Source organism: Cucurbita moschata, unplaced genomic scaffold, assembly GCF_002738365.1.
Source record: "Cucurbita moschata cultivar Rifu unplaced genomic scaffold, Cmos_1.0 Cmo_Scf00001, whole genome shotgun sequence".
NCBI lineage: Eukaryota > Viridiplantae > Streptophyta > Magnoliopsida > Cucurbitales > Cucurbitaceae > Cucurbita > Cucurbita moschata.
The window spans coordinates 10,558,500-10,571,249 of NW_019268517.1; the positions used below are offsets into that span (position 1 = coordinate 10,558,500).

A 12,750-nucleotide genomic window follows, 5' to 3' on the forward strand; every position below is an offset into this window, starting at 1 on the left:
CTTCCACACCAAGAAATGTTTTGTTCCCCTCTCAACCCGATGTGAGATCTCACAATCCACTTCCTTGGGGTTCAACGTCCTTCTTGGCACATTGCCTGGTGTTTGGCTCTGATATCACTATTGTCTGTTTTGGTCAATTATGTATCACCGTCAGTTTTATAGTTTTTAAAATGTGTCTGTCTAGAATAGTTTTCCACACATTTATAAGAAATGCTTTGTTTCCTTCTCCAACCGATGTAGGATCTCATGTTTCTACTCGTACAATATTAGTTTTTTCAAATGTTCATAGAAGATATGGATACTTTTGAAAGATTCCGACCTAGAAGAATGCTAAAAGTCATAAAACCATACAGTTGTCTATATGGGGTCCGTAATATTAGAGTTCGAGAGTGACTCGATTATTTATATTAGGTTTTCTTAGGTTGGTTTTTGTGGCTTTTGTTTCATCTACCACAATAAATAGTGTTGAAAATCTACCAAAGGAATTGGAATCTGTTTGGTTTGGTATTTCACTTGAAGAAGGTGCATCATCCATTTAAGCATCCAATAGAATCATAGCATTGAACTGAGAATTGATCTTACAAGTTTCTCACTGCATTTCATCACTACCACCTACTTGCCCTTTAATGGTCACCTACCCTTGTTTTCTTTTGCTTCCAATCAAATCTCACTTTTTCTTCAAATCTTCATTGTTTTCTTTATACACAAGGAAACAATTTCTTTTCCAGTACACAAACAAGGTGGATTGGAATTTCTTTCTTTCATTCTGGTCGTGTAGTGAATTTGATTTAGTCGGTTAAAAAGAGGTGTGTATAGCCGAACTTCTTTCTTTATAGTGCTTCCTGCTCCCTTCTTCATTAACCCATTTAGACCCAACTAGGTACACGTGAATCCAAAGAACCCGGCTCGAGAATAGTTTCTTAATAGTAGAGTCCTTGTCTGCCAGTGAGAGTCCTGTTTTTGTCTGCCAGTGAGAGTCCTGTTTTTTATGTTATCTCTAATTCGACTACGGTACATGATTATATGGTAATGAACTATTTGAGAATTTAGATTAAGTATTTCGTATCTAGTTATGGAGAGCGTGGCCAAGAAGTAGTCAACTAATTGCCCCCTTCTATTCGACCTTTCTTGCCTGTGTGAATAAGATTTATGAAAAACTTGACAATAACGAAGTCTATCAACACGATATATTATACGTTCATACTATACGTATGCCTAAAAAGGATAAAAGGTGAGAAGTGATGTATACAAGAAGGAGAAGAATTTCCCAATGGCATCTATTAAGCTCCATGGCCAGATTTTTTAGTGTAGTTTCCTCAGAAGTTCTTAGAAAGAAATAAAAAGGTAAAAGCTGACTTAGAATGTTACACTGAGCTGAGCTGAGCTGAGCAGAGAGCAGAACAGATCATTTAAAGAATCAAAGTGAACCTTCTCTCATCTCTCCTTGATATACAACAACTTGGTGGGTCACTGAATCCCTGAGAAGCTTTGCATTATTATTCATTGGGGAGTAGTGTTGAGCTTAGAAGCTGCTACAGCCTTTGCAGATAGGTTCACCCCTCCCCCTCTCACTGACAAAACAGGGCTCCTTCCTCCTGAACCACTCGAACCCAGAAACACAACTATCACCGTTGTGTCGTCGTGAAAATGACGCCGAACCCCACGGTCGATCTTCTTCAAGTCCGAGTACCGCATTTCTCGTTTCTTAGCTGCTTCCTGCATTGCTGCTTTCACCAACCTCCTTGCACTTCCCTATTTGTAGGCAATAAAACAAGAGAGAATAACTTTACTGAATACAATTGACAATGAGATTTACACTCACAAAAACACAACTTACACTGTGAGGATTCTTGTGAACAATATCAACTGCTTCCTGGTTGCTAAGGTGCTCCCATAGCCCATCAGAAGCAAATATGAGGAATTGATCGTTCGGATCGAGTTCGTGCACAGAGATTGCTGGTTCTGAGCTCAGAATAGGCCTACTGAATGGTTCTTGGAGGCGAAACTTAGCATACAATGGCTCCCGGTTGAATTCTGGCTTCTTGAGATATACGTCTCCAATTGACCGAGAAATCTGCATACGAGTTAAAAGGGAAGTTTTGGATTGGGACAGAAGATAGGCTCAAATATGCCACGGTAGTCTATAAATTAGTATGCAAATAACTTGTGGCTCGACAACATCGGATCCAACACGACTCTTCGATTTGACGCAACTGATGCTAATAAAAGAATGAAAAATCCCCAAAACAAATGGAAACATAATCAAGAGAGGCTGTTGCATGAGACAGAACCAAGAAGGTTTTGCACGCGTCGGTAACCAAACATTTTCTTCACCTATGGCATCTAAAAGCTCACCCAAACTCGGGACATTTCTCAACTTTTAATGCACAAACAGATGGCCGGACCAAAGAACATGTCTAACCCACAAGTTCTACCAAGTTAGCTCGACTCTAACCATGTGAGATCCCAAATCAGTTGGGGAGTGGAACGAAACATTTCTTATAAGAGTGTGGAAAAGATAGTATCGTTATAACCACAGCAGCCAAAGATTCGATACCTTTCAAGTATAAAAATAGCCCAAAACTGAAAATATGAGGATCAACCATGCTTAGGAAGTACCTGAATCAAGCCCTTTACGCGCCATACATTATGCTTCAACACCACTATACGGGGGTCATCGGGGTGCGAAGACTGCATCTCCTGGCGGACTGACGGTATACTTGCATTGTGCTCTGATGATAGCTGAATCGGAAGAACTTCTCCAGTGGACCGAACAAGCCTTCCCAACACGGCACGGGAATCACCTAGGTTCGCAATGTACAGTTTCCCGTCACAAATCACTCCAACCAGACAGCAAGAACCAACAGCCGCAATCTGGGGGTTCATAGGCCATTGCTTGGTGACAATAGAGAGAAACCCCTCTTCGGTTGCTTGGAATGCTTTCTTTATCACATTTGCTGACATTGCCTTTTCTTCTGTGGCAAACACTGAACAGTAAAAAGTGAATCGACCAATTAGACCAGTTAAGCGTTTATTTGATTATATCGGCTACTTGTGTCGCTCGAACCGATTCTAAAACTAATGCTTGCAACAATCCCTACTTCTTAAACGATGCATTTATCAGATTCAAGATGTTTAAACTCCCCTTACCTTTGAGATGCTGGAACAAGTTAGCACATATGAATCGCGATGTCTCAGGGCCACCATGGCCATCGTATATTCCAACAAAGGTTCCATAGGGTCCCGACTCGAGCAAGCTCAAGGGGCCAGACTCAAGCTGGCTCTGATCCTCAAGTAAATTGTTGGCCTGAACAACAGCCATTGAAAACTCTCCATTGATATGGTGGCCATGGTCCTTGTACCAAAGTAGCCCATCTTGGCAGCCAGCTGAATCGGAACCACAGCCCCGACGTGCCTGCCGATCAGCACATGGCTGCCAGCAGGCCCTCAGGAAGTTCATCAAACTTGATAACATCCCTCATTGCACCAGAGCCACCCTCCAATTCCTCCACATCCAAAATGGATGCAACACCAATCCCACCTCAAAATCCTTCCCTGCAGCCCCAACAATCAAAGATGAGCCACAAAACCAGTTCATCAAAACCAACCCCATATTCCTTCCTATTTAAAGCTCAAAATTCCCAGGAAAACAAACAGAAAATACAAACGAGAAACGAAGAACAGCATTAAGAACAAGAATCAGATCAAAATCTACCTCTACATTCTAGAGTTCAATCGTTTCCACAGTTGAAGTTTAAGAACAAGAAACAGTCAATAATTTAATCCGAGAGAAAACGAAATCGAAAAAGGAAAAACATCAACCACAGATTCTCTTATCAACAGTAACAAGAATGAAAAAGAAACAATAAAAAAAAACAGAATAAGCGAAGAACAGTATGAACTCACTGTAATTAGGCTTTTCTGGTCAGTTGGGGTCAGCTACTACTGGTCGAAACCAAATGAAAACGACGGAGATCTAAAAGAGACGCAACAATACATGTGCAAGTAAAATTGTTAGATCAACAGATCCATCGATCCCCAAAATAGGGAAATGGGTCTTTTACTGCAACAAATTCCTTCTCAAACCTGTTCTTAATTCCAGAACAAAACCAATGAGGAAGAAGAAGAACATAGAAGAACTCTCTTGATCCATATGAAAACAGAGTAATATATATTGTTAGGTCAATCCTCCACTTTTCATTAATTTACCTCTCTAATTGAACTAACCTGAGAAGAGCTCTCAAATTTTAGACCCATCTTTGACTTTTCTTCCGACCCATCTCCACAAAACTTGAAAAAGTTAGCAAACAGCACTGAAATTTTGATGGGGTTTTGTCCTTTTACGAATCAGGAAGTGGGGTGGAGTCATTTTCTTCGATTTCGTGAAGACCAGTAATGGAGTGGGGTAAATATCTTGGGGCAAATTTTCAGGAGGAGAAATGAGTATCGCTGTGGCGCAAGAGGCGACGTGTCTATCGATTGAGAAGAACAAGACGACACGTGGTGGGATTCGACGATCAGCAAGCGGCTTCCATTGTATGGATTCTTAGCTCCACAAGAATCTGACGAGTCGTATTCAAACACCGATCATTTTTTGGTGGTTGATTCGGAACGGTGCTTGTTTTTTTTAGGGTTTTGATCGATTTGTCAAACGGGGATTCGTGGCTTTCCGTTGCCAATTGTTTGTTTATGATGATTCTTGATATGTTCGTTGTTTTTCTCAATGGAGAGACATTTTCAGTATTGAAGTTACTACGATCTTGATCTTGATCTTGTTTTTGTTCGTAACTTAGTGTCCTAATGAAATCTAGCGATATCACATTTCATTGTCTTTTGTGCATGATTTTTAGTTCGTCGTGGTCATATTTGAAAGAACGAGAACGAGGATGAGTCGGTACATTTTAATACGTGATTTTGAGCCATTTTTCTTTCAGAGTTTGGTTCGAACCTATTATCGTCATGCCACGTCTTAGGTTAGTTAGTGTGATCTAGGATAGAACGTGACACACACACACTCAATCGCCATCTTCTCCCCTCCTCTCGCCTAACACATTACTTCACATAGCTCGTTTCTGACATCACCTTTGTTTCTTTTGATTTGTCTTTGACAATTGAGTTCGGTCTAAACAATGTCTCAGCTCAATCAAATTCAATATCTAAACACTCGTCATTGATGTGTTTCTTTTGATTTGTGTTTGATTGCCCTGAAATCTATAACAGTCGGGCTAACGTATCGTTGTCAGTCTCACAATTTTAAAACGCGTCTACCAGGGAGTGTTTTTCACACTCTTATAAAAAAATGTTTCGTTCTCCTCTTCAACCGATGTGGGATCTCACAATTCACCCCCTCGAGAGTCAGCGTCATCGTTGGCACATCGTTCACGCGTCTGCCTCTCATATCATTTATAACAACTCAAGCCCAACGCTAGCAGATATTGTATGTTTTAGCCCGTTACATATCACCGCCAGTCTCATGAATTTAAAACGCTTATGCTGGAAAGAGATTTCCACATCCTTATAAGAAATTATTCGTTCCCTCCAAACTATATGAGATTTCACAAAATCAATCCTCCATCGTTCTCAAACAACTTTTATTCTTATTGAATAATTCTTGATGGACAGTGTTGTCATTTTGGGAAAGAAATTGCATGCAATTTAACTGGAACTCGATAGTGGACTTTTATTTACACAACCCGACAACTTAACCCAAGTCAATTCTTTCCGGTGGGTTGACTAGCATAATTTAAAAAAAAAATTAAAATAAAAATCATTTAAATTAAAATAAAGTAAAAGAAAAATTAGCGCAACTAATTGATGGAACCGAATCGGCGAGTACTAAGTTGACTAAGATTACGCGTATTGTTTGTCCATGGAAGACTTTGAATGATAAAGTCTCACAACTCATGGTCGCCAAATTGGAAAAATTGAGCCTCCCCTTTCGAAAATATAATAATAACAATTCAATTTTACTTTTAAATTTCAAAAAATAATTTTTTTAATTATTTTTCACGACCATAGATATTGTCGTATTTGTACTTTTCAAGTAAGGCTTTCCTTCAAGGTCGGGTGGCTTAGCGTTCTCGCTGACACACTGCTCGAAATTGACTCATACTATTTGTAACAACCTAAGCCCACTAGACAAATATTGTCAACTCTAGGCTGTTATGTATATTTTGTTATCTTCTTCAACCGACTTAGGATCAAGATATGTATTAGTTCGTGAAATTAATATTCGAATTTAAGTCCGAGTAGATAATATAATAATATTTTAAAAAATGTAAGTTAAATTATTATTATTTTTTTTGAGTTAAAAAAAACAAATTTTTAATTGAATAAAAAAAAAGAGAAAAACAGGGGACCCGCCGCCAGTCTACGGTTCCGTCCAGAGTGTAGAACGTCAACAGAGAGAGAGAGAGTGAGAGAAGAAGAAAACTGCGGCTGAGGCTGACTTGCGAGGAAGACGATCCCTTCTCAAAGTCTCCTTCGCAAATCCTTCGAAATTCATATGTAATGCCATTGTTTTGTCTTCATAATCATCATCTTCTTCTTCTTCAATCCTTTCTAATTCTACTTCTATTTCCCCCAAATCAGAATCCATGGCTTCCCCTTCTCCCTTTTCCCTAACGCTCTGCGTTTTCTTTTCCGTTTTCAGCTTCCTTTCCCGTTCCTCTCTCGCTCTCGGATCTTTTAGCTTCGATATCCACCACCGTTACTCCGACGTCGTCCGTGGAATCCTCCCCGTCGATGGCTTACCGGAGGAAGGGACTGTCGACTACTACACCGCCATGGTCCGTAGGGATATTCTTCTTCATGGTCGTCGACTTTCTGAAGATCAGCCTCCTCTAACTTTCCTCCTCGGCAACGAAACTGTTCGAGTTAACCCGCTGGGATTGTACGTATTTACGTTTTTTAATTCCATTTTTAGCCGTTTTTAGTTGCTTTCGAGTTGAGATTCGGTGTGTGGGGGATTTTTTAATTAATCACTTCCGTCTTTGAATCTCTGAATCTTCCTTTGTGATTCTTATGTTTACTAATTTTCTTTCCCCTTTTGTGTTGTTGAATTTCAGCCTGCATTACGCTAAGGTTACAGTGGGAACGCCTAAGGTTTCGTATTTAGTGGCGTTGGATACTGGCAGCGATTTGTTCTGGTTACCATGTGATTGTGTTAATTGTGTTACAGAGTATAATACATCCGAAGGGGTAACGATTCTTCAACCCTTTTCTTTCTTCTAGTGTTCGATTAAAACTTTAGAGGGCTGGTTGGTTCTTTTTTGAAGCCCGTCACATGAGAAACACGAACACAAACACACCATGATATGGGCATATGATGAATGGTACTTGCTATTTTATGAGATATGAGAAATTAGGTCATAGAGTAACAGCTATCGTTCGCTAACGATGGTCTTGGACGGTTACAAATGGTATCAGAGCCACATACCAGGTGATGTGCTAGCAAGAAGGCTGAGCCCCGAAGAGGGAGGTGGACATGAGGGGGTGTGCCAGCAAGGACGTTGGACTCCAAAGGGGATGGATTTGGGAGGTCCCACATCGATTGGAGAAGGAAATGAGTGTCAACGAGGATGCTGGGCCTCAAAGGGGAATGGATTGTGAGATCCCACATCGGTTGGGAGGAGAACGAAACACTCTTTATAAGGGTGTGGAAACCTCTCTCTAGCATACGCATTTTAAAAACCTCAAAGGGAAGTCGAAAAGCCTAAAGAGAACAATATCTGCTAGCGGTGAGCGATGTTTGAATATATATTTAAATGGATATGGGTTCATATAACAATATGTGTCAAGCTTCAAGTGGGTTGGACATTTATCTGAGTGGTTTAAGATCTTTATAGAATAAGGAGATTCGAAATCCAGCGCGTCCATTGATTACAAGAATATTAATGTTAAAAGAAAAAGTTTGATTTGTTCTGTTCAAATTCTAGTGACTCTATATATTATTATATCCTCATTGATTCCCATGGGAATTCCTTCTTTTGCTGTTTCTGTCAACAGAGAGCAAGGTTTAATATCTACAGCCCCAGTAATTCATCAACTAGCAAGGAGGTCCCATGTAGTAGTTCTTTGTGTCAACATGCAAACCAATGCTTTTCACCAAGTGACCCGTGCCCCTATAAGGTTTCGTACCTTTCTGATAACACCTCGTCTACTGGCTACTTGGTCGAGGATATATTGCACTTAGCCACAAACGATGGCCGATCAAAACCCGTCAATGCAAATATTACTCTGGGGTAGGTCGCTATTTTATCTCTTTAATTGACGAATTGGGCTTAGAAATTTTTGGCTGGTTATTGCTACCATCAATTTAAGAGTCATTCCAAAGAGGCTATAGTTAATTTTGTTCTTTATCTCTACTCAATTGGACCCGAATTGATTTTGTTCTTAATCTCTACTCGATCGAGTTATTGAAATCGGGATATATTGTCATTTAGGTGTGGTCGGGACCAGAGTGGTGCATTTTTAAGCACGGCAGCACCAAATGGTTTATTTGGGCTCGGAATCGAGAGTGTTTCGGTTCCTAGCATCTTGGCAAATGAAGGACTCACTTCAAATTCTTTTTCCTTATGTTTTGGACCTCGTGGAATGGGAAGAATTGAATTTGGAGATAAAGGTAGTCCAGGTCAAAGTGAAACACCATTCAACGTAGGACATAGGCAGTAAGTGTTTGTTCTTAATTGGTGCATATGCTAATTTCATAGTTTATAAGCTCAAAAAATCGACATTGCCATCAAATCGTTCTAATGATCTTTTCTTTCCCCCTTTTTTTGTGCATATGTCAGTCCTACTTATAACATCAGCATCACTCAGTTGAACGTGGGAGGAAACGTTTCCAATCTTGATTTTGCTGCAGTTTTCGATTCTGGGACCTCGTTTACCTACTTGAACGAACCGGCCTATTCGCTCATTGCTGACAAAGTAAGCTCCCTGCAAATTTCTTTGCAGTTTCTTGTTCCATGTCCTTCAGTTTTCTTATCCATGTCATTTTGTAGTTCGATTCTATGGTTGACGAAAAGCGGTATATGGGGAATTTAGACATCCCTTTTGAGAACTGCTATGAACTGAGGTAATTTTACATATGGTTCCATATATCAGCAAGAACTAAAGCTAATAATTATCTCATTTGAAATCTTGATCTCTGATTCAGCTTATTAAAGTTATAAGTCTTTTTTCTATACATTTTTCAGTTGATTTTATACTATAAAATACAGAATATTGTGAAAAGTATCCATGTTGCAAACATTTAGAACTGTTACATCCATAGCCATTAAGCTCCATAATAATAGTAAACTCGACAAGATTTAACCCGAAATAATAAGAACAACTTGCTGACCTTCACTTTCTTTCAGCCCAAATCAAACCAAGTTCAGATACCCTGTGATGAATCTGACAATGGAAGGTGGTGCTCATTTTTTCATCAACCATCCAATAGTTGTGCTCGCCAGTGAAGCCACATCATGGTTTTATTGTCTTGCCATTTCTAGAAGTGACAACATAAACATCATTGGACGTAAGTATCTCAACATTTAGCTGATAGTTTATTGTCATCTCCAGGTTTACTGCATCTTATTGAACATTTTAAAAAAATTTGTTTGATAGGAAGTCATTCATTCATTGTACATTTAAGTTGCATATCATTTCTTTTTTGTTTCATATTAATTATCTACCATTACCATAACTTAAGACATGCATCTGTGATCGAGAGGTCAAAGGTTTGACTCCCTGAACTAAGATAAACTTACTTTTTCGTCCTCATGCTAATATCTAATCCCACACATGAAGAAGAGTATTAAAGAAATAGAGAATTTCGTTGATATACGAAGCATAACATGTAGGATACGTGTCTTGAAGTTAACTAGACAATTAGCGAATGGCAATCGTTTTGTTATACTTCTACGTGGATTTATATCATGGCGATTAATCCTGGAGCTTTTTTTCTCATGATGTTTGTTGTGTATCAACGCAGAAAACTTCATGACTGGTTATCACATAGTTTTTGACCGTGAAAAGATGGTTTTGGGATGGAAGGAATCAAACTGTGAGTAACTCTACTAATGTTCTCTGTCTGTTTAAGGACTTTCATGTTTGTGTATATTCAGCTCTTAAACTTTAAAAAGGCGCCAATTTCAAAAACGAAAAGTTACCCGACGAGGTCTTAACTTTTTGTTTTTCGTTTCGGAATAAAACTCGTTACGTTCTAACGTGGGATCTTCGTCATCATGCAGGCACCGGTTATGAGGATGTTAAAACGAACAATCTTCCCATCCATCCATCGACTGCACCCACCGCGGCCCCTGCCCCGGGCACAACAATCAAGCCAGAAGCCAACAGCCAGATGAATAACAGTTCTGAAACATTAGACAAACCAAGATCTGCAAATAATAGCAAAAAGCTTGGAAGCTCAGTCATTCTCAGGTTGTTAATGGCTGGTGTTCCATTTTTGGGTTTTGTTTGATCATTATATTATATTCTTATATTGTTTAACAGTGATATAGTGTGAGTTTATTTATAGTTTGATAGATACTTTCATGTAAATGAAACTGTTTGCAAGTGGAAGTACAGATAGATGCTTTCATATATAGAAGAAATTCATCTTTGAGTATGAATTGGCCTTTGCCCTTTGCCCTTCTTTCATTTCAGCTTTGATGTGCTCTTCTCAACTATCAAATCCTTTGTGCATTTGGCTTTGTAATTTGAAGTAGTGCTTTTGATGACGCCTTGGAAGGGAAGATCTTTGAGAAAACAAGGTTGAATAGGGGCCAAGTATTAACGTTAAAGTCAAACTAAGTTGAACGATAATCGACATGTATCTTTGATTAAGAAGTTAAGTGAAACACAAGGTTTAAGAATAAGGACTCGGTATTAGTTTTATCAAAATATAGGGGCTAAAAATTTAAGTCAACCTGAGCTCAAATATGTATCTTTGACTAAGAAGTTAAAGTCAAACACAAAGTTTTAATGATATGGACTAAGTATTAATTTTATCAAAGTGAAACTATCACACCTCAGATCCACTACTAGCAGATATTGTCCTCTTTGGGCTTTCTCGAGTCCTTTTTGGGCTTTCTCTTTCGGGCTTCCCCTCAAGACGTCCTTTTTGAGCTCTCTTTCAGGCTTCCCCTGAAGACTTTGAAACGTATCTGCTAGGGGAAGGTTTCCACACCCTTATAAATGGTGGTTTGTTCTCCTCGCAACCAACGTGAGGCATACCTTTGGTTTATTGCTCACGTTACCTTTGGTTTATTGGCATTTTTGTAAAATGGGTACGGCCCATTGGGCCAAGTAGTAGAGAAAGAAAGCCCATAAGGAAAGCCCAAAGTGGAGCCCAGATGGAAATTAGGAAGAGGACGATGAACAATGTCTACAAATAATCTTTCCCCCTTGAAACCTTCGTTTTCACTCCCTTCTCCCTTTCTCTCTGCTGTTTCTCGAAACACCTCCCAAGTTCCAACCTTCTTCTTCTTCTTCCAGCTATGGCGTTTGCTCGCTGCTTGCTCCCTCTTCCTCTCGAGACTTTGAAGCATCCCACTTCTTCAATTTTCGCTTCTTCTTCTTCCACTCAATGTTCTTTCACTGTCGCGTTTAATTCCGCTTCTCGTCGGCGCGGTGATTTTAATCTCCCAATCTCCACTCTCTGCTGCAAAACGGGCCATCGCGGTATGTTTCTCTATCTATTTATTTTTCGTATTTCATCTGATTTGCCTCTCACTGTCCCACTCTCTCCTTTGCTTCATTTTTTTGTAAATTGTATTGTTGCTCTCCGATTGTATGGCGCTTAAGTTTATCGGGTGGTGGTAGATTCTTTTTTGGTTCTGTTGCGAATGTAGGGTTATGTGACGCTTCATTTCTTTGATTAATGTCTTGGTTTGTGATTCAGTATTTTTGGAGGACGATTTTGTTCTGCTACTGACACTTGTGAGCTCATGCTGTGAATTGATGGCTATATTGATCTAATTTGGAATCAATTCTATTCAGGAACTGGATTTTGAAACACATTTTTGGCCTTTAAAACTGTAACGATTGGATCCAGATGCTAAGATTCTTGTTAAGATCAAGTAGTGGATAATTGAACTACCTTTAGTGTGTTATGGTAGGTTTCACTCACTTTCCTATTATCAAGTGCAAATTTTAATTAAAATTTGACTTCAGACTTATTCAAGGATAAATAAAAGTGAGGACCGAAGTATAATAAGCGCCATGGCAGAAGAAAAAGAAAATTGTATACTATGGGTTCCCTTTACGCCTTTTTATCGAAACCCATTTTTCTTTTTGCTTCTTTGCATCAAAGTTCTTCTGTAATTTTTTTTTTCTGAAGAGGAATCTTATCTTTGTAACTTTTGTTTCTTAGGGACGTGTGGAATAAGGGAGTATTCTGCCTTTTTATGTACTGATTGAATTTTACTCCTTTTGTTGACAATTTTGTTGTACACAACTCTTGAGCAACTTCAAAGCAGATTGGCGGTGAATTCTAGAATGAGATAGTGAACCTTTAACATTGTGTTGAATTTTATATCTCTGAAACGTTCTTAGTAAGTTCACTTTTTTTTTTTTTGTTTGATAAGTGACAATTTCATTGATGATTGAAATTTACAAATTTACAAAAGGGATGTATAATCCATGGTGTTTACAAAAGACCTTCCCAACGAGGGAGGTATAACTCTAGGAAGTAAAAATTCACTTTTTTTTTTTTTTTTTTTTTTTTTTTTTTTTTTTTTTTTTTTTTTTTTTTTTTTTTTTTTT

General features: G+C 38.8%; 3 protein-coding genes across 11 annotated transcripts in view; 2 read left to right on the forward strand and 1 right to left on the reverse strand.

The window, feature by feature from the left end:
* Positions 1-1,244: 1,244 nt before the first annotated feature.
* On the reverse strand, positions 1,245-4,665 carry LOC111448426 (probable protein phosphatase 2C 60). 7 transcript variants are annotated; one of them, XM_023088027.1, is made up of 6 exons: positions 4,228-4,664; positions 3,907-3,976; positions 3,151-3,555; positions 2,620-2,987; positions 1,838-2,074; positions 1,245-1,752 (listed from the first exon to the last, which is right to left on the reverse strand). In XM_023088027.1, exons 3-6 carry the CDS (start codon positions 3,473-3,475, stop codon positions 1,501-1,503), a joined length of 1,182 nt encoding a protein of 393 aa, XP_022943795.1. In that variant the 5' UTR covers positions 3,476-3,555; positions 3,907-3,976; positions 4,228-4,664; the 3' UTR covers positions 1,245-1,500. The 7 variants fall into 7 exon arrangements, with proteins under 7 accessions (XP_022943795.1, XP_022943786.1, XP_022943813.1 ...); XM_023088018.1 differs by having other exon boundaries at positions 3,907-4,086; XM_023088045.1 differs by having other exon boundaries at positions 4,210-4,664.
* Positions 4,666-6,372: 1,707 nt separating this feature from the next.
* LOC111448401 (aspartyl protease family protein 1-like) lies at positions 6,373-10,616 on the forward strand. 2 transcript variants are annotated; one of them, XM_023087987.1, is made up of 10 exons: positions 6,373-6,507; positions 6,653-6,892; positions 7,068-7,200; positions 8,008-8,243; positions 8,445-8,669; positions 8,793-8,928; positions 9,003-9,076; positions 9,360-9,520; positions 9,977-10,048; positions 10,236-10,616. In XM_023087987.1, exons 2-10 carry the CDS (start codon positions 6,786-6,788, stop codon positions 10,463-10,465), a joined length of 1,374 nt encoding a protein of 457 aa, XP_022943755.1. In that variant the 5' UTR covers positions 6,373-6,507; positions 6,653-6,785; the 3' UTR covers positions 10,466-10,616. The 2 variants fall into 2 exon arrangements, with proteins under 2 accessions (XP_022943755.1, XP_022943747.1); XM_023087979.1 differs by having other exon boundaries at positions 6,373-6,892.
* A 787-nt stretch (positions 10,617-11,403) lies between these two features.
* LOC111448467 overlaps positions 11,404-12,750 on the forward strand; it is a 3,833-nt gene continuing 2,486 nt past the window's right edge. The window contains exon 1 of one of the 2 annotated variants that reach the window (XM_023088111.1): positions 11,404-11,667. In XM_023088111.1, the coding sequence (XP_022943879.1) occupies positions 11,484-11,667 (184 nt within the window). In that variant the 5' untranslated portion in view covers positions 11,404-11,483. The remainder of the gene's footprint in view (positions 11,668-12,750) is intronic. The other variant, XM_023088103.1, reaches the window with a different exon arrangement.